This window comes from Lolium rigidum, chromosome 6 (genome assembly GCF_022539505.1).
Source record: "Lolium rigidum isolate FL_2022 chromosome 6, APGP_CSIRO_Lrig_0.1, whole genome shotgun sequence".
Taxonomy (NCBI): Eukaryota; Viridiplantae; Streptophyta; class Magnoliopsida; order Poales; family Poaceae; genus Lolium; species Lolium rigidum.
Window position 1 is genome coordinate 77,401,363 of NC_061513.1, and position 21,360 is coordinate 77,422,722.

The window sequence follows — 21,360 nt, forward strand, 5'->3', positions numbered from 1 at the left end:
CTTGTTCTTGCCCTTGCCTCCTTTGCCACGTGGGCGGTGCTTCCGGGCTCGCTTGTACCCTGCTTCCGGGTCAGATTTAAGATCATTGACCCACTTGCAGTTGCGGATGGTCTGAGTGGACTTCCCCGTAGCCGGATACAAGTGGGCCAGGTAGGGCATGTCTCTGTACTCTTCATAGGTTTGGGGAGCGCGGGTTACGGCAGCAGTGACTTCATCACGCTGTTGGCCCCTGCCAGCTCCGCCTCCGCGGCCGCGTCCTCTTCCGCCTCCTTGACCTCCGCGCTGGAAAGCCATGGCGACCATTTCGGATCCGCCACTCTTCTGGTCATCGAGGGGATTTTTCCGCTTGCTGCCGTTGCTGTTACCGTTATCACGGTTCTTCTTCTGCTGATGTAGGGGAATTGTTGTAGCTGCTAGATCTCCGCCTGCGTCGTCATCGATAGCAGTATGATCGCTGGCAATGGAGATCATGTCATCCAAAGTCAGTTTATTTGCGTTAGCCAAGCAAGTGAGCTTGTGCCGCAGAGTCCTCCCCGCTGCAATCCACCTATAAAGGCGTGCATAGCTGTGGTGTGATCGACATTCTCACACTCGTTCCTGGTTGCTAGCCATCGGGTGAGGAAGTTCCTTGATGTTTCACCCTTTTTCTGGATACAGGCCTGGAGGTCGCTTGTTGTGGCAGGTCTTTTGTAGGTGCCCCTGAAGTGCTTTTCAAAGGCGTTCTTCAGGTCGAACCAACAAAAGATGGAGTTTTTCTCGAGGTCACTTAGCCAGATCCGGGCTGGACCTACAAGGTACAGCTGAAGCATGCGGCAGGCGACATTAGGGGTTCCTCCGGCGAAGGTCACTGCATTGTAGTAATCCTAGATCCAGGTATCCGGCCTTTCGGTGCCATCATCGTTCTTCAGGTTTCCGGGTAGCTTGAGGTTCATTCTTGGCTTTGGTTCCTCTCGAATCATCTTGCCAAAGCATTTTGGGCCGATGTAGTCAGATCTGTATTCGTTGAGGCGTTCCCGCGCGTCACGCGAGCCGTTGCGGGGGGATTTTGAGCGTGAGCGAGATCTCCGGCCACCGCCTCCGCCTCCACCTCCGCCTCCACCGCTGGGTGGTGGGGAGGGAGATCTGCGAGGGGGTCGGTTCGACCTCTTGCTTCCGCCTTCTGATTCTCCTCGTCCTTCGCGGTGCTGACTCCGGCTGCGATGGCTGCCTTCACCATGGTGCTGGCTGCCCTCATCATTCCGGCTTCGGCGGGGCTCTGGCTCGCGTTCGTCGTTCCAGCTCCTCCTTGGCTCGGGCTCATGATTGTTGTTCCGGCTACGGCAGGGTTCCGGCGTGCGCTCCCTGCTCGTATTCCTCTGAGGTACCACGTTGTCGCGGATATTGATTCCACCTGGCCCATGGGGTCTGGTGTTTCCGGCTGGACTACGACGGCGAGGGAGCGGAGGACGCGGGTATCCCTTAGGCGGAGGTGACGGATTTCGGTACTTGTTTTTACCAGCGTACATCGCATCCTTTCCCTTCTTTGGATCTGACGGAGGTGTCTTTGATGGTACAGGGATTGGATTTGGGTGTACTCTGGTTCTCCTCCTGCGCTCCGAAGATCCGGTGCGCGATTCGTCATCGCGATGGCGATTATCGTAGGCGTCCTTCTGTGCGGTAGACATGCAATGATCTGGGTGGATTCCAACCTGCGCAAAGTATATGCCTTGCTCTGCTGCTTCATTGCTGAGGCAACGAGCGTTCGGACATAGTTGATATCAATCTCCTCGTCCTTCTTCTTCAAGATCTCCGCAGCCTTTTTCATGTTATCCTTTGGGGTTGCGAACGGCTGTTGTTCAGTAGGAGTTGCGAAGGTGATTTTGCGGGGAGCTACAGCTTCGCGCTTCATCCTATCAGCTTCCTGTTGAACCTCGCTGATCTTGTCCTTCCAGTGCTTCCGGAGGTTCTTGACTTGCTCCAGTGACTCGTCCACCTGACGTTCCCGCTGGAGGAAATTATCCACGAAGTGTGCGGCCTCTTTCCTTTCCTCCAGCATTACAACTGCAGTGGTGGCGAATTTTTTGGCTGTTGCCAACATCTCCTGCCTTTTAGCTTCTAGAGCTTCCGGGTCTGCTGCATCTTCAGGAGTTATGGGTTTGTTGAGGATATCCGAGTGTGCGATTGCATCCATGCCTGCCTGCTCAACCAGTTCTTCTGGGACAGGACATACTCCCGCGATAACGGAGATCCTGCATGGGATGGCTGAGGATCGGATTGAGTGTTTTCATCTGAATGTCGCTGATCCAGCGCCGCCGAGGTTGCAAGGACCTGCTTAGGCCGGGCGGATTCAAATTCAGTTTCATCATCACCTCCGAACTCCTTCATCCAGTGATCGAATTTCTCGGTATCCATGGAGGAGGTATCGTAAGAAGTTGGGCTTAGATTACCCAGGATCGATTCTTCACCCGGAGTGTCGCTTTCTCCGACAGCCTCCTGCTGATCCGGAGCGGCGCTGTTTTCCGGTGCCTCAACCTGCTCGGGACCAGCTCCGACTTCTTGAGGGGCGGTTCCGGCGGTGTGGGCCAAGAAGTGTACGAAGTGACACCTTTGCTTTTCTAACACCTGGGAGACCCAGGCGGATCTGCATTGGTCTTCCACCTTTATTTCCTGCTCAGGGGCGGATTGGGTGGGTTTTGACTTTTCCAGATCTAAGGCGGAATCTTCCTTAGGAAGCTCATGTTGACGTGGGCTTTACCCTTCGGGTAACCGACATTGCCCTATCCTGTATTAACTAGTTGGAGGCCCACGAAAGTACTTGGAGGCAAGATGGGCCGCCTGGATGCGCACCAGAAGATTCCTTGGCGGGCAAGACAAGGAAGCAGCCGAACAAGGAAAGATTAGATTTAAAACTACTGTAAACCTAGTCGTACTCGGTTAGACCTCTTGAGAGGACAGAGATCATGTGCCTTGACGTTCACAAGGCACAGCTTGCCTTGTGGCCTCTCATCCACCATTCATACAGATCCAACGGCTAGCAACTAGATCAAGAGCAAATCAACGAGTTGACCGGACGAGTCACCACGTGACCGAGCTTCGTCCTCGACGCGGAAGGGGAAAAATCACGCGGGCTTCGCCATGCCGCCGTGGGAGGGGGAGGGGAGAGATCTCGGGCGGCTGGAGCCGGATATTACGGCGCCGGTGGGGCACTCTGCGCCCACCACGACGGGCTCCTGGCTCCTGCGCCTCGCCCCGCCCCAACGCCGACGACACCCTGTACTCCGCTCCGGCGAAATCCTCTACAGCCGTCGAATCCTCTTGCCGGTAGACGCCGCCAGCACACATTTTCTCGTGTTGCCGATTGACTCCTGTAGGTAGCCATGCTATTATTGATTTTTTGTGATGTCTTATGCAATTGAATGATGTGTTGTGAATTTAATCTGTTGCTCATTGCGTTTATGTGCTGTGCAATTTGACATGATACAAATATTGTTAGTGTTGTGCATTTGCAAATATTGTGCAATGGGAGAAATTGACAGGATACAATATTGTGCTATCCAATGGGCCGTCATTGGTGGGAGGCAGAGGCAGACGTCGGAGGGCCATAGGAACGGGCGGAAGCAGCCGCCGACGAGGCGGACGGAACAGCCGGAGGTGGGCGCCGGAGCTCAACATGGAGGAGCAATTGGACTGGCTCCTCGGGCCTTCCGGCGGCGCGGCTCTATTCCTTTCCGGCGGCGCGGTCGGCGCGGCGACGGGAGCTGCAGCGGTGCGGTCGGCGCGGTGATAGGAGTTGCGTCGCGCGCGTGAGGATGAAGTCGTGTAGCTGTGAAGCTGGGTTTTGTGGTCAACCTGGTTGATTTAGTCTTGATCTATTTTCTACCGTTGGATCTCCATGGATGGTGGATGAGAGGCCACAAGGCAAGCTGTGCCTTGTGAACGTCAAGGCACCTGATCTCTGTCCCTCTAGAGACCTGGCCTCCTATATAAAGGCCAGGAGAGGGGCTACCGAGGGACAATCAATCTTAGCAGTTTAGCCACCAAAAATCTAGAGCTAGGTCGCCGCGGCACTTAGCCTCTCGACGAGATCTCAGCCGAACTATTCGGCACCCCATTGTAACCCAATATTATTATAATCAAGAACAGACAGGCAGGACGTAAGGGTTTTACCTCATCGAGGGCCCCGAACCTGGGTAAATCGCTCTCCCCGCTTGTCTGTGAACCGATGTCTCGTGTCGGCTTGCGGGATTCCGTCAACCCTAAGCCCCAATCGGAGGGCATTGCCGAGGAGTACCCTCGACAATTGGCGCCGTCTGTGGGAAGCCTGTCGGCACCAGGCAAGTCATCGGCAGTACCAGTCACGTCCGCGGCATTCTTACTCGGCTCACCGACGCCAGCAGAACCGAGAGATTCAGTCCGCTACGGATCCTTCGAGTTCGTGCCGCACCGCGAAGCACCTCACCCGATCCCTGCGGAATCACCTGGCGACATGGGCGCTACTTTCGGTGGCGTCCACTTCATCATCGACTCTGGAGGTTTCCTTCGCCTCCCTTGGGGCGGCGCACCCGGCTTGAAGGCCGTGGGTTCGGAAGGTGTTCCCCCGAGGGCAACCCTGACAATTCCACCCAGGAGCATACTAGAGGGCAACCGAGGAGACTTCGACATCATGACAGGGCGAAGGAAGAGACGAAGGGACCCGCACCGCGAGGAGGAAGGACGAATAGCAACTCACCTTCGTCAGTTCGAACAAGGAGGCCACGACGCATTATCAATCAAGGGTCACACTCGCTCGCCATATCTATCGGCTACAGAGCAGCTTGAGGCACCGTGTTACCTCCACTCTTACATCGATCCAAAGGATGGTCTAGAGAAATCCAGCCACCTGCTAAGGAACTGTCGACACTTTCTGGAAATTCGGCAGTTCTGCGATGACCTCAGAGCCGAGGCCACGTCGAGAGTTCACGCAATGGAGAGAAGGGCAGGGTCCTACAGTTATCCACCAGAACCATATGTACCGGAGCCATACGTACCAACAAGGGGAGGCGAGCATGTACCAACTGAGGTGTTTCCGGAACCATGCGGGCAAGTCAACATGATCCATAAAACCAGCTGTTCAAAGAGAGAGATCAAGAAGTTCTCCCGGGAAGTAAAATATGCGGAAGTCGCCATGGTCGACACACCCAATTTCATCGATTGGTCGGATCAGAGTATCTCCTTCAGTAGGGCGGATCACCCGAAGGCCGTCCCGAGGCCTGGCCACGCAGCCCTTGTACTAGAAGCACAGATTGGGGGGTACAACATGAGCAAAGTATTCATGGATGGAGGAAGTGGCCTGAACCTGCTATTCACCAGCACAATGAGAGCAATGGGTTTAACAGTCGATATGTTAAGAGAGTCCGACACAGGATTCCACGGCATTATACCGACCCAACCCGCTTATTCTCTTGGTAAAACATCATTGAAAGAGAAGACCGAATTCGAAGTAGTCGATTGGGAATCTCAGTATCATGCCATCCTCGGCAGGCCTGCATTTGCCAAATTCATGGCCGTACCTCATTATGCGTACCTAAAACTGAAGATGCCAGGCAACAACGGAACCCCAATAACCATTCACGGAAGCTTCACCCGATCGGACAACTGCGACAGGGAGTTCCAGAAGATCGCTTCGAAGTTCGGATCCAAAGAAGAACTCAACGCGATCGATACCGTTACAGACCACACTCAACCACTAGCCGACAATCGAAACGTAAGATCCGACGAGTTTGACGCTGCAAAGGAAGCCAAGAAGTTGCAGGTGCACCCTACTGACCCGAAGAAAACGGTCAACACGTCGGCTGACCTTACTGACGCATAGGAAGGCGCGCTCATCGAGTTCCTCCGTGAGCGCTAGGAGATATTTGCATGGGAACCATCCGACATGCCAGGTATCCCTAGGGAACTCGCTGAGCACGCCCTTAATGTTGACCCGACAGCCAAACCAGTGCAGCAATCGATGCGTCGATTTTCCGAACCAAAGAGGAGAGCAATTGGAGAAGAAATCAATCGACTCCGTAAAGCAGGATTCATTCGAGAACTCAAGGAATCTGAGTGGGTGGCCAACCCTGTCATGGTGCCCAAAAAGGACACCACCGCTCTGCGCATGTGTATCGACTACACCAGCCTCAACAAACATTGCCCAAAGGACCACTTCCCGCTGCCTCGTATCGATCAGATAGTTGACTCAACGGCTGGATGCATACTCCGGGTATAATCAGATCAAGCTGAAAAAAGAGGACCAGGAGCTAACCGCGTTCATCACCCCACACGGCGTTTTCTGCTACAACGTCATGACCTTCGGGTTGAAAAACGCAGGAGGAACTTATCAACGTTGCATGCAGGCCTGCCTAGGGGAGCAGATTGGAAGAAACATCGAAGTCTACATCGACGATATCGTAGTGAAGACGAAGCACGCCGCCACCCTCATCGACGATTTGCGGGAAACTTTCGACAACCTAGACAAGTATAAAATGAAGTTGAATCCCAAAAAATGTTTCTTTGGAGTGCCAGGAGGACAAGTACTCGGGTACTTCATCTCTGCCAGAGGAATTGAGGCCAATCCTCTGAAGATCAAAGCTATCCTCGACATGGAGCCACCAAAGAATCTGCACCAAGTGCAGCAGTTGGCAGGATGTTTAGCAGCGCTCAGTAGATTCATCGCCAAGCTGGGAGAGAAAGCTTTGCCCTTCTACAACTTGATGAAGAAGTCGGAAAAGTTCGAGTGGACGAAGGAGGCGTAGGAGTCCTTCGATAGCCTAAAGAAAATCTTGTCGACGTCCCCAGTCCTCGTTACTCCGCACGAGAAAGAAACATTGCTTATGTACATAGCCGCAACAGCGCAAGTCTTCGGCAGCGTTTTGGTTGTTGAACGAGAAGAGGCAGGAAAAGTCCACGGTGTCTAGAGGCCTGTTTATTACCTCAGCGAAGTACTCACACCCGCAAAGCAGAGATACCCACATCATCAGAAGCTGGCATACGCGGTATGGAAGTCGGCTCGCAAGCTGCCACATTATTTCATGGAGCATCCGATTATCGGCGTCAGTGAAGCACCATTAAAGAGCATAATGACTAACCCAGAAGCCACGGGTCGAGTGTCACAATGGGCCATCGAAATAGCACCACACGACATAACTTACGTTAATCGAACGGCGATAAAATCACAAGTCCTCCCAGATTTCGTGGCAGATTGGATCCAGTCACAGACAGCAGCAGCACCTGACATGTCGGGATCATGGACAATGTATTTCGACGGGTCAAAACGGAGCACGGGCGCAGGAGCAGGGGTAATATTGATATCGCCGCAGGGAGATAAGATGAAATACGTACTACGTATGAATTTCTACCTGCCGACGAAAAACGAAGCAGAATACGAAGCACTGCTGCACGGAATGAAGATGGCAAAGGCATGCGGGGCAACCCGCCTAGAAATCTACGGAGATTCAAACTTGGTGGTGCAACAGTCGATGAACTTATGCGATGCGGTCAGTGACAACATGATCGCCTATCGACAGTTGTATCAGAACATGGAAGCTAAGTTCGAAGGATGTGAGCTCAAACATATCGGTAGAGCCAGCAACGAAGAAGCCGACACTCTGGCAAATATCGGGTCCACATGCTCCCCCATCCCAGACGGAGTGTTCTATGAAGTCATTGCCCAACGGTCGATAAAAGAGAAAGCCTCGGCACCCTCAAAACCGTCGGCTGATGAATTGGAAGCAAGCCAGCAACAAACTGTCGAAGAACCCTCACCCTCACCAGCGGAGCAAGTCCTCCTCCTCGAGCCACTGTGGACCAAACCATTTCTAGCATACTTGACGAAGCAGGAGTTGCTGGAAGATCATGTGGAAGCGAAGCGAATCATCAGACGGTCAAAGGCCTTCGCTGTGGTCAATGGCGAACTTTATAAGCGTAGCGTCTCGGGTATCTTCCAAAGGTGTATCGCCATTGACGTTGGAAAAGCACTGTTGCGTGAGATACACGAAGGAACCTGCGGACACCATGCAGGAAGCAGGGCCCTTGTGGCAAAGGCCTTCAGGGCAGGATTTTATTGGCCAACGGCAGCGTCGGATGCTCGAGATCTAGTCATGAAATGTGACTCCTGTCAGCGCTTTTCTCCAAAGCCGCACGCCCCTGGAACAGATCTAATGACAATACCTTTAGCTTGGCCCTTTGCTCAGTGGGGACTCGACCAAGTTGGACCACTGCCGAGGTCGTCGCCTGGAGGGCACACGTACTTACTCGTCGCAGTCGACAAGTTCACCAAGTGGATCGAGGCAGTACCCGTGCGAAACCAGAAAGCCGAAACAGCAGTTCAGTTTTTCAGAGGAATAACTTGTCGATTTGGTATGCCCCATAGTATCATCACAGACAACGGATCTAACTTTGATTCCAAAGAGTTTCGAAAGTTTTGTGATGATGGAGGAATCAAATTGAAGTTTGCATCAGTGGCCCACCCACAGACCAACGGCCAGGTGGAAAGGATCAATGGTCTAATAGGGGATGGCCTCAAAAAACGCCTTAGAGGTGCAGCTGGAGCCTGGGTTGAAGAGTTACCATCCGTACTTTGGAGTTTGCGTACTACACCTAACAGATCGACTCAGTACACCCCATTCTTCTTGGTGCACGGAGCCGAAGCAGTTCTACCAGCCGACGTTCGGTTCGAAGCCCCTCGGGTGACAGCATACATAGAATCTGCTTCCAACATCGCGCTGCAGGATGCTGTGGACCTCCTCGACGAGGCACGAGATATTGCCTTAGCAAGAACGACGGTATACCAACAGGCGCTGAGAAATTACCACAGCCGACGGATACGCAGTCGAAGCTTTGACGTCGGGGACATGGTACTTAGGCTGAAGCAAGAAAGGCACTTGAAACTCGAATCCCCATGGGAAGGACCATACATCGTCACTGAAGTGATACCAGGAGGAGCATATCGGCTCAAAAACCCAGCTTCAGGAAAAGACGTTGAGAATCCATGGAACATCGCGCAGTTGCGACGGTTCTATACATAGGATACAATTGTTTTTACTCGACAGCCTTTAAGGTTGCCTTTTGCACTATGAATAAAGTTCTAATCAGGTTTTCTACCTTTTTTCTTAATCCAGGCCCTATCACCCGAACATATCGTTCGGGGCCCCTACCATCGGCCCTTACTCTCATCGGGAGCGCTGGCCTAAAAAACACGCCTGCCAAGTGCCATTAATTAAATACTCTCAACGGGAGCTAAGATTAATGGCACACCCAAAAATGCGGTTACACAAGTGTCATTAATTAAATACTCTCAACGGGAGCTAAGATTGATGACACACAAAAACAACCCTCGAGAAAATACGCGAGTGCTGCAGTCGATGGTTACATTATCACAAAATGAGGCTCAAACCGGTGCACCGTGTGACGAAGCCAAGCGTCTAATTCCCTCGACTAAGTCGACGGGTCTCGCTCTCACAAAACTTACATATCGACTTCGCAATAACATTGCAAAATTCAACGAAGTCGTCGAGAGAGCAGGTTGAATTGATCACTCAGCCGCCCTCGACAATAAAATACCAATCAAAACATAGCGTGCAACGCACGCAGTAAATTTGTACAAAAAAATCTTGTGCAGGTACAAGATTATTACATTCATGACTGGGCTCCCTGGTCCCCTTGGGCCCTCAGTTCGCTCTCAAGGCATGACTCCATCCGAGAAATAATGGTATATGCAGGACCTCTAGCAATATCATAATATTGGCCTAAACTCCTCTCGGTGTTTGCTACGGCTCTCAAGTCTAAAGATGGATGGCATGCCAATACCAAAGCAAAGGCAAGTTCAACACCGGCCAGAAGTTCTTTCCGCACCAAGTGTCGAATCCTTTCGGGAGACTTGAATCGGGTGAACAAGGCAGATAAAGTTTCGGGTGCTTGGTCCAGAGGAAACAAAGTCTTCCAAACCATCTTGAGATGAGCATGGAACTTATCAAAGTAGTAATGTGCCTTCTCCACCCGGTGCTCAAACTTCGCCATGATAACAGCCTTCGAACGTTGCAGCCACAGGTCGTGCTTCGGGTGAGCGGCATCAGTCATCGCTTCGACCTTTTCATGAATCTTCCTGTTCTCCTCGGATTTATCTGAAGATACAACTGAAAAAGAATGAATATCAGCCAGAAAGAACATCCGAGCTACGTCAGGAATCAGAAGATGAAAATTACACTTACAGCCCTAACTTTCGGTAGCAACATGAAGACCATCGAGAGCGTACTGCTCGATAGCAGTTGCTATTTCGCCTTTTTTTCTTCACCAACGCTGCCATGGCCCGGAGAGAAGTAATGTCTTTATTTAAATAGGACACTTGGTCACGTAACCGGCGAACAAGGTCTGACTCATCGTTAGTCGAAGAATTTGGAAAAAGCTCAGCACGAGAAGAAGATGAAGGAATCTGCAGTGCAATCTTCGATTCAGGACAACATTAACATAAAAACTCCCATCGGGAGTGCTAGGCATATATGTTACATTCAAAAGATTGTTCAAAAGTTTGGCAGCAGAGCCGAAATAAAACAAGGCTAAGTCAAATTACGATCGGTCTCATTTACAATTAATGAAGTAAGAGTTCAAGGAGCTGCTGACGACGAGCCAGGGACAGCTTCGGGTGTAGGCTTGGCCTGTGCGTCATCTACCAACTTCAGAAGTTGATTGGCACAAGTTACTGCTGATCTTTTGAAGGGCTCAAGGTCGACTAGATGGTTGTTGTCATCCATAGGCAATGCCTTAGATAACTTCTCCAAGTCAGACCCCATCCCATGACCCATTAGCAGCTGGAAAGTAAGAACCGCCCCAAACAAGTGGGAGCGACGTTTCAATACCTCCACAGGCTCGGGAGAATCAACAAGAAAAGCATCCGCCATCTCGCCAAGAGTCTTGTCCTGCTTCAGTTTCGGGAAGATCATCGAGTACAGCCTCGACAGTGCTCCTCTAGTCTTCTGCAGAAGCCCGAGGACTTGAACATTAGACTCAGCAGCAAGCGAAAGGGCATCGGATGTGGAGTCCTCCCGAAGCTGATGGCGACGAGTGATGGTTGTGTCGGCAGCCTCTGAAAGAAAGACAGATCAGTGATCAATAAGGAAAAACCAAGAAAGAGACTATGTGTCGAGAATTTTACCCAATAAGTCCTTGATGGATTCACGGAGAACGCCTTCCTTCTCATCAGCTGCAACTGCTGCCGCGCGCCTGGCGTCTTGCTCATCCTTCATCTGCTGCTTTAGCTTCGACAACTCCTCTTCCAGAAAGGCATTTTTCTTCTTGGCGTCGGTGGCAAGCCTGTTGGCCTCCAGCACTTGATCAGCCGAAGATTTGACGGTCTTCCGAAGCTGGGCGTTTTCAGCCTCTAGTCGAGTAAACTGCTCAGCGAAATCTACCACAGCATCGACTGTGGCATAAATCGGCTGCAGCAAGAGAAACCAAGAAGGCTCAGTTAAGACGAAGAGGGTTCAGCAAGGAGGGCTTGGATTGAATACTTACGTGGTCACGAGCAGCCGATGAAGTAGGAGCATCGCCAGGAGAGATAACCCTCGACTGGGGAAGCTTTTCCATGACCGTCCTTGCGGGAGGCGTCGACTTGACAGGAGGAGGATTCAGCTCTTTAGTTGATGTTGTTATCTCAACAGATAATTTAGCCCTCTTTGCGAGAGGAACATGATCATCATCAGAGCTACTTAAAAAAAAGAGGGATGATTAGCATACAAGGTGACAAAAGCCAGAACGCGGAGGAGTAAAAATGCTCACAGGTCCAGGTCATCTTCGGCAGCAAAGAAGCCTGACGCCCCCCTGTCGGCAGGAGAAGGCGAAGAAGCTTCAACGGCATCATTATCTTGTCCACTGGGACTTGATTCAGCCGTGGCAATAAAGTCTTCATCTATCTGCAAGCGACGCTTGCTCCGGGTGAAAGCGGCCTCCTCGACGGTATCGTCTTCTTGGACATCATTGTCCTCAAAGACCTTTTGAATCTCCTCGGTTTCTTCAGAATCGTCATCATCATCCTCTGGCTCCACACCGCTTTCAGGCGTAGGAGGATAACATTGAACGACGGAAGAAGCCTATCATGAAATGAAAAAGGGGAAGATCGTAAAGCGTAGAAAGAAGAAATAAAAGCAAGCAAGGAACGGCAAGAGATTACCTCAGTCGGGAGATGGTCAAAATCGTAAGGAGAACGAGCCGATGTTAGAACAATATTGTCCTTCATACTGAGGCACGTCAAGCGGCGAACCCCGTCTCGAAGTTCGTCTGCCGACAGGTCGACAGAGCTGACCCGTGACTTTTCGCCTTTGCCAGTATAAAGCCATAATTGATGGGGACGAGACATTAGCGGCTGCACTCGACGTTGCAGGAACACTGAAACCACTTCAGTGCCGCACATCGTCAGGCCTCCCGTATTCTTCAGGACGACGATCTGCTCGAACAGCCTGTCGGCTGTCGCCCTCTCTTCGGGAGAAAGGGCGTTTTGCCAAGACTTCTTCTGGTGAGCTATCAGGACGTCTTTGAAGGGAGGGAGATTCGAGCGCCGCCCGGACACCACAGGGTCTCGCAGGTAGAACCATTTATGGCGCCAACCCTGAACGGATTCCTTCATCGGGTAGTCGAAGTAGTCGACCTCCTTCCTGACGACAAAGCCAACGCCACCGATGACGGGGGGGCATTGCTGTCGTTGTGACGCTTCACGTAGAAGATCTTCCTCCAGAGACCCTAGTGGGGGTCAATGCCAAGAAAGGCTTCACAAACGGTGATAAAGATGGAGAGGTGGAGAATGGAGTTTGGGGTCAGCTGCCAAAGCTAGATCCCGTAGAAGAAAAGAAGGGAACGAAGGAACTCGTGGGCTGGAAGAGAAAGACCACGAAACAATAAGGCAACGAACATAACAGTGAAGCCCTTCGGGGGCTGTGGACGAGAAACGGCACCTGGGAGGCGGATGTCGTCGTCAGATGCGGAGACGAAGCCGAGGTTGTGCAGCTTGTTCACATCGCGATTCGAAATGGTGGAGGCGCTCCAATCGCGGCTGACTTTGACCACGCCCGAGGTGCTGGCGCTCTTCTTCTTGCCCATGGCTCGCGGAGCTTTTGACGGAGGAACAGAGGAGGCAGGAAAGCTTGAGCGAGAAGATGAGCAGTAAGAGGCGTGAAAAGTAAAAGCGAGGAAGCCCTCTATTTATGTCGTAAGAATTTGTGCGAGATCGTGGCCATAACTCCACATGCGTCGTGGGGGGTGAGGCAGATCTAGCTGTACATGTGGCGTTTTAAGAGAAAAAAAAAACGGAACCGGCGGCTCATTATTCCCACGTCGTGCGAAAATCGAGGAGACGTCTCGGTCGCCGTGCGTGCACTGGTCAAATCCTAAAAACTGCCCGCGCAGAACTAGGGTGGGCCCGTCAGGTCAAGTCTTGTCAATCACACCACAGCAGCATCACGTTAACAGTGACGTCATAGAAAATGTTGTAAGCAGTCGAGGAAAAAATGAAAGCGCGTCGGATGGTGAACTTGAGTCTATGCGCAGACTGCAAAGCATCTTCACTTAGACTCGGGGGCTACTCCCATCGGGAGCGCTGACGCGCACCCGATCAAATGAGGAGTCGAAGGAAAAAAGGACTGAAGAAGGATCGACTAATCAGCTCGAGTCCGCACCCGGCTACAAGCACCCGCGCTCAGACTCGGGGGCTACTCCCATCGGGAGCGCATGACGCGCACCCGATAGAACTTTTTTGCACTCCAGGATCATGCCCGGGGACTTGATTCTGTGTGGAGTAACGTTGTTTTGCCATCGGTAGTTAACCAACAAAAGTTGGGCACGTTATTCATTATCCCTTGCATGCAGAAAATATATCGGATGACCGAGGAAGACTTGCAGAAAAACTTCGGCAGAGCAAAATGTTCGAGTGGTACAACTTGAGTCTACGCACGGATTGCACGCATCCGTACCTAGACTCGGGGGCTACTCCCATCGGGAGCGCTGACGCGCACCCGACAGAAGAAGATGAAGCTGATTCAAGATGTAAAAAGGACAATCAAGGAGAAGAACATCAGAAGGAGATATGCTTCAGTCTCTACCCGAACTATGTTCGGCTAGACACTCGGGGTCTACTGACGTGGGCATTACCCTTCGGGTAACCGACATTGCCCTATCCTGTATTAACTAGTTGGAGGCCCACGAAAGTACTTGGAGGCAAGATGGGCCGCCTGGATGCGCACCAGAAGATTCCTTGGCAGGCAAGACAAGGAAGCAGCCGAACAAGGAAAGATTAGATTTAAAACTACTGTAAACCTAGTCGTACTCGGTTAGACCTCTTGAGACCTGGCCTCCTATATAAAGGCCAGGAGAGGGGCTGCCGAGGGACAATCAATCTTAGCAGTTTAGCCACCAAAAATCTAGAGCTAGGTCGCCGCGCCACTTAGCCTCTCGACGAGATCTCAGCCGAACTATTCGGCACCCCATCGTAACCCAATATTATTATAATCAAGAACAGACAGGCAGGACGTAAGGGTTTTACCTCATCGAGGGCCCCGAACCTGGGTAAATCGCTCTCCCCGCTTGTCTGTGAACCGATGTCTCGTGTCAGCTTGCAGGATTCCGTCAACCCTAAGCCCCAATCGAAGGGCATTGCCGAGTAGTACCCTCGACACCTGTATCTCAGATCGGATCTTCGCGACTGCTTCCTGCTCAGCGGCGGTCGCGTCAGCGTTACTTATCAGTGCGTTTCCGTCGGAATCGACGGTTTCGCTGATGAAGATGTGAATGCCGCCAACTGGAACGATGGAGAGCTTGACGGGGTTAGTCTTAGCCGGAATCCAGCACTCATCCGGAGGGACGATCGGCAGATTTCTGGCGTAAAGGACACGCCCCACAGCGATGGTTTCGTCGTAGCTTCCCGTGGCGGAACCCTCCCGGTTCCGGCCTCCAGACGCCGCTGGCCCCACGGTGGGCGCCAACTGTCGTTGCCTAATCGACGGTACCTCGGAGGAGGGATCCTCACGAGGGGGAGAAGATGTAGGGGTCATAGGGCGGAGAGCACTCGGGATGGTGGTACGCGATTTACCCAGCTTCGTAACACTCGCACGATGGCAAGACCTACTGCTGCTTGTCTGGAATTATCTGGGCGCTTTCGCGTTGTTACAATAAGTTGTGGTTGTGCCTCTAGGGCTCCCGAGATCCGGCTTATATAGGCGCACGGATCTAGGGTTTACATGGAGAGTCCTAGCCGGATTACAGGTTGCCTAACTACGGTACAATGTCTTGCCGTGTACGTCAAGGTTCCGCCTTCCTTCTACGTCGTACTGGATCCGGGTTCCTCATGGGCCTTGACGGATCCGGGTTCCTCCGAAGGTCGGTTGGGATCCGGCTCCCTGATCCTGGGCTGGACTTCATCCTTCATGATCAACAGCAACTGGGCTGCCCGATGGGCCACATACCACATCACTGTCTGTGGGCCACCCGGGCTTGCCGGATCTAGGCACTGTCGATGGTACACCCATGAACTATACCCACAACACCTTGAGAATCAAAGTTTTTGTTGGCTGGTAATTAAGAATAGAGTGCAAACTAGGAATATTTGTAAAAGGAGAGGATGGAAAGGGACAGAATCTTTGGAACACTTCTTATTTACGTTTCCTTTGTCTAAGTATGTGTGAAATGTAGCCTATGTTTGGATGGGCATACATTCTAGACCTAGTTCTTTCGATGATCTGCATTAAGGTTGGTTTGTGGCATCCACATGTAGAGATAGAAGTTTTTAATAATTGGTACTTCTGCTCTTTTCTAGATTATTTGAAAAACAAGGAATTAATCTTGTTTTTAAGAGATTAGACCTGGTGATCCAACTAATGTAGTGATATATTTGTGCCACTTTCTGAACGAGCAACTTGAGGATTTGAAGAATTCGCCTAAAAAGCTACTACCTCGTTTGTAATAGGGCTAGTGGTTGGATATGCCGAGAGTCTTGCAGAAACTCAATTTGGCTCCGAGGAGCATATGCTCCCTCTACTAATTTTTTTCCCATATTATTGAAATTTTTTGACACAAAATTTACATGTAGATCTCCATAATATATGTGTGTTAGCAAGTTTCGTGAAAACTGATATTTTTTGTGGTCTATCTAGAAAAGTGAAGAAACATCGTGAAAAGCCTTGTTTTTAGTATCAAATTTGCATTTTTTTGCACCAGCATCATGACAAGTTGTTTTTTTATGAATCGACTTTGTGAGTGTGTAGACGTGAAGATGTATGTGCAAATTTTTTGACATTTCAAAACATGTTTAAGATGCATTGCAAAATAAAGGGAGCATATGCTTCCATGTGCCAAACTATCACTCGAGAGTCTTGGTACTTTGCAGTAGTTCTTTTTATAGATGGGTTTCAGTTAAAGTCTGTTGTTTGTTCAGGAAGTGCACAGCAACGCCTAGGCACTGGTGATCCCGGATCACTGTAGCGCTGCGTATTTTGTATTTTTCTATCTTAAAATTTTTGAAATAAAATGTTTACATGTAGAGGATGCACGTCTGTATGTGTATACCTAATTTAATTTCGTATCTAAATTCAAAAGTATGTAGGTTAGGAAAAATGACAAGCTTCAGATAAATAGTATGAAGAAAACTGACAACTCCCGAACCTTCCAATTTTTTTGTAACTTAGAGGTTGGACACCATGTAACTTAATGGAATTTCTAAGTATAGTCGGATTCAGGATTGTTCTAATCAGGTTTAGCAGGACTTAGGTCCTGAAAAATCGCTTTATGTTTATTCCAGCTTTACTTGCTCTAGGTATGCAAGATAGGATGTAACCTGAGTTTCTCCAATTTTAGGAATGAAATTGGGGCCGCAAGGTTTTTTTACCAAGAAAGAAATAATTGTTTTTGGCCACACCGCTTAAGCTGGAAAAGTACACTTAAGTCCTCCTTAAGTACACTATGTACAAAAAAATTAGAGTCGGGTTTTGTTAGACTAAGAATTATGTATTGTAAAGAGAAGGATTTTGTTTTGGATTGAATTAGAACTAGTCCCTGTTTTTGGTTCGAAATCGATTTACATCGTGTTGACTAAAACAATCATATTTTTGTTCATACGGAATCCATTTTAGCCTATAACTGGTCAAATTATTTAGAAAAGAATATACGCATCTAATATTATTTGCCAAAAATCAATCACCCCTTGTCTCCGCAGTCCGCTCGAAAAAAAAGGGAGATGACCCGTGCTCGACAAAAAAGAAGAAGCGCTCTAGGAGATGGAGATGACGCGAAACAGCGAGAACATCTCCAGCTGTAAGCCTGCACGACACGTCTCTGTAGAATATATGTTCCGGTGCGCGTGTACCTTCTACTTCGTACTAGCACCTTCGTGTCGTCGCCAATGGCCGTTTCCCAGGTTCACCAGCCACGTTGTTCCGAGAGATCGAGGTTGCTAATGCTCCAGCTCGATCAACAGCTATAAAATACTGCTCGCATATTAGCTCTGCTTCAGAACTGCAAACTGAAATCCCAGCATTGAGTCCCGAGTCACCTGCGTTTGCTTGCGCGCCAATTATCTCGATCACCTAGACAAGGCTATTCCACTGTTTCTGATCACACACAGTACTTCGTTGTTCACCAGACCACAGGTCTACATCTGCTCCGTGCTTCGGTTGGCAAACCTCCCGAAGGATCGAGATGGCAACCGCGGGTGCAGCAACGCTGTCCGTCCCTGCCTCCGGCATCAGGTACAGGCCGTCGTTTGCCGCTCCGGCGATCAGGACCGCCGGACGTCCCGCCACCTCCATGAAGCAACTCACGTCGTCGGGCGGCGAGAGGCTCTCGGCGAGGTTCAGGACAGCAGCTGCCGCGCACAAGGTGAAGCTCGTCGGTCCGGACGGCGAGGAGACGGAGCTGGAGGTGGCCGAGGACGCCTACATCCTGGAGGCGGCGGAGGAGGCCGGCGTGGAGCTGCCCTTCTCGTGCCGGGCGGGGTCTTGCTCGACGTGTGCCGGGAAGCTGGCGTCCGGCGAGGTGGACCAGTCGGAGGGGTCGTTCCTGGACGACGCGCAGATGGCCGAAGGGTACGTGCTCACCTGCGTCGCACAGCCCAGGGCGGACTGCGTCATCTACACCCACAAGGAAGAGGAGGTCCACTAGACTATGGTCACACCAGATCAGATCGCGCCACCGCTCCAGAGTAGTCGTGTCGTGTCCCTGTCTTCTATATGGTGCTCTGATTTTCAGTGGCGCCACCCGAACGGTGTTGAATTAAATATTTGAGGCGCCTTCGCCTCGTGCCGTGCTTTGGATGCGTCTCTCCTCAACCACGTCCCTCAATCTTTCTTTTACATTAAAATAATTTTTTCATTTATGTTGTATTTTCATAGAGAGGAGGAACATTACACAAACTTCCAATGAAAGTTATCTTGAGATTTATCAAAATTTATATGTATCTTGACACTAAATAGCATCTAGCTATATCTAAATTTTAACAAATTTCAGACAAGTTTTCGTGAGGCGGAGAGGGTAGATCACTCTCGGATACTTTTAGTCACCTAAACTAGGAAAATCCAACTGATCTAAACTGAAAAATTCAGCTGACTCTGAGAGTGCCATGTTGTTGTTCTTTGATGCGGAAGAAGAACATACAAAAACATACATAAAGAAAGAACACTGGACATATTCAATTATCGTCCTTTTCATCGTTGGTGTGGTAGTGCCAGCGGTAGGACGTGTCATCGAACACATTCACACTAATCTCATCATCGCCTTCATAATGGAAGGTGAATGGAAGGTGAGCACGTAGCCGGTTTGGAGGTTGTGGAAGCGCGTGAACTTCTCCTAACCGATGTGGATGTACATCTTGCTGCACCCGTCGAAGAGCACATCCACTGCCTACCGGCAAAAGCTGGCAGCGAGCCTCCCGCAGCTGCAGCACGGCCGGCTCGTTGCGGGCAACGAACTCGCCGAACTTGTCCGGCAGCCTCTGGATGCCGAGTGTCATTATTGAGGACGACGATGAACTCGAACTTCCACTCCTCGGAAGACGACAGTGCAGGCAACGGCGACCGTGCATGCGTTGCTGCTCCAGCACGGCCGCTGCGGCCACGCCCGCGAACTCGGCCAGCCCTGGAGCGTCCCGCGACCTCGACTCTTGACATGGTGGTAGCTAGGGTTGGGGATTGCGGCGCTAGGGTTTTCTGTGAGGAGTGATGCGCGAGCGCCCCTTTTTATACGCCGGAGGAGGCGAGGGAGCGGTGGCGCACATTAATGCTAGCACGAAGTGCTAGGCGTGACGAGACGTGTCCCTGCGCCTCTGGCAAAACTGCACCGTCACTGCGCGCCGTTTACTTTCGTCTAGAGGTAGACGACGGTTGCATGGCGTTCGTGTCTCAATGATGCATGGGAACCGCTCCTTCCCGCCTCGCTTTTCGCTCTGCTTCGGGGCGCCGGACAACGTACTAGACCGCGTCGGACGAAAAGTCCCTTTGAAACACACGGGCTGGGAAGGTAAAATAGCCGAAGGAAAAAAGCTGGACTTTCTTCTGAAGGATCACGGGCATACAATAATTACTATTTAAAGAAATAAAGTTTACTTCCAATTGAAGGATCAGGGGCATATAAGGTTTGAATCCAAAAATTTATCTTTGAATTGCATCGGACAAACTCATGCGGTTCCTAATATTCCAAAAAAAATTCCCCATAAGAAAAAATCCCTTAGGAAGATAATTCCTTGAAATCCTATGAAATTCCTTTGAAGCAAAGGAACCTTTATTCACTCAAAGATCTCACATTTTTGTATACTTTTATTATAGCACAATTCGATACCCTGTGATGAAAACTCATTCGTTATTCAATACTCCCTTCATCTAAAAATATAAGGCGCACTTGTTTTTTAAAAGACTAGGACAATGCCCGTGCTTCGCTACGGATACGGGATACCTCATGGTAGGACGCACTACGTGCGACTACGTTACATTACATAATTGCGTCGTTTCCCTCATCTATTTTTACACCATGCAGGCATTCTCGTTTAATTATAACCTCCTTGCATGTTATGGGATACTCCTCTACAATTACATTGTTACGGTAGACATGTTGTAGCAACAAAAATCTACCATAAATCTAAAGATTATTCATTCTGTTCATTAATTTTATGTTATTAATCGGGAAGAAACATGAAAAACACAATCACCGCGATTATGGTGAGAATCTGCATGATGAAACTGCTTTATCTGCAAAAGGAACTCTCTAGGTATCTAGTAAGGAAGCGTGGAGATCCTTCAATGGCCGGTAACTGCTTCTCGTGTGTGGTGGCCTCATTGCGAGCTAACAATGGTCGGCAATGATTTCACGAAGTTAGACTGCACATGTGATGCACCGTCTCGGTCGGTGACGAGGTAGTACGCCTGTGAGCAATGCAAGTCGCTCCTGGCGTTGTGCACGACGCCGTACGCGTGGACATCGGAGGCAACGACATGGAGCCGAGCGTGAGCAGCGTGCTACCAGCCCAACGCATAGGAGGCACAGCGGGGGGTTTTGTCATGGTCGCCGTTGCCGCTGCTAAGAGCCGGCCTGTAACCCTGAGCGCTCCATCGGGCAGCGACGCGATTTCGGTGATTGTAATGTTGGGAAGCGTTGCCTCACTAGTGGAGAAGAGGCCTTTGGTCCCAAGCAAATGTCCCACTGCTGAACCAAACCGGGTCCAATGCCCCCATTGGACCCGGTTCGTTTCTGCCCAGGACGACCCCACCCGCTAGCGCCTGTCCTGTAGCGGTCTTTGGACCCGGTTTGTCATACAAACCGGGACTAAAGGGTCCACCGCAGGGCGCGGCAGGCCGTGTCAGTCTGGGGAACCCTTTAGTCCCGGTTTGTATGCGGCAGGCCGTGTCAGTCTGGGGAACCCTTTAGTCCCGGTTTGTATGACAAACCGGGTCCAAAGGCCCCCCTCTGGCTATATAACCTTGCCCCTGCCCAAGGTGTGAGCCACACTTAGCCATTTTTTCACTATCTTCACAAGAGGGGTGTATTGCTTTCCTCTCTTCTTCACATGCACAAGAGGTGTTCGATGAAATGCTTAAGAGGATTTGCCACTTGAGTTTACACAAATCAAGCCACACTTAACTTGCTTTTTTCTTCTTCATCGAGGTTAACAACTTTATCCTTTTCATCTGCAATTGATAAAATGCATGTGTATATATACATCGTGATGTTCCGTAATGGTTTTGATCAGCTTAATTATATCATGCGGATGAATCGGCAATGGATGTACATTGACCGACGGTTTGACGAGTTCACTCGCGGGCCTGGATAATTTTATGGCCGTGGCGGAGGTAAACAAACATGGTGGCTTCATGTATTGTCCATGTGTGGACCGCAAGCATACCG

The 21,360-nt window shown here is 50.5% G+C and overlaps 1 protein-coding gene across 1 annotated transcript; it reads left to right on the forward strand.

Moving 5' to 3' along the window:
* The first annotated feature begins 17,667 nt into the window (after nt 1-17,667).
* Nucleotides 17,668-18,129, forward strand: LOC124667071 (ferredoxin, root R-B2-like). The gene has a single exon (XM_047204399.1). It carries the CDS (start codon nt 17,668-17,670, stop codon nt 18,127-18,129), a length of 462 nt encoding a protein of 153 aa, XP_047060355.1.
* Nucleotides 18,130-21,360: the final 3,231 nt, after the last annotated feature.

Coding starts and splice junctions, on each gene's coding strand:
- LOC124667071 (XM_047204399.1), top strand. CDS start 17,668: ATGGCAACCGCGGGTGCAGCAACGCTGTCCGTCCCTGCCTCCGGCATC.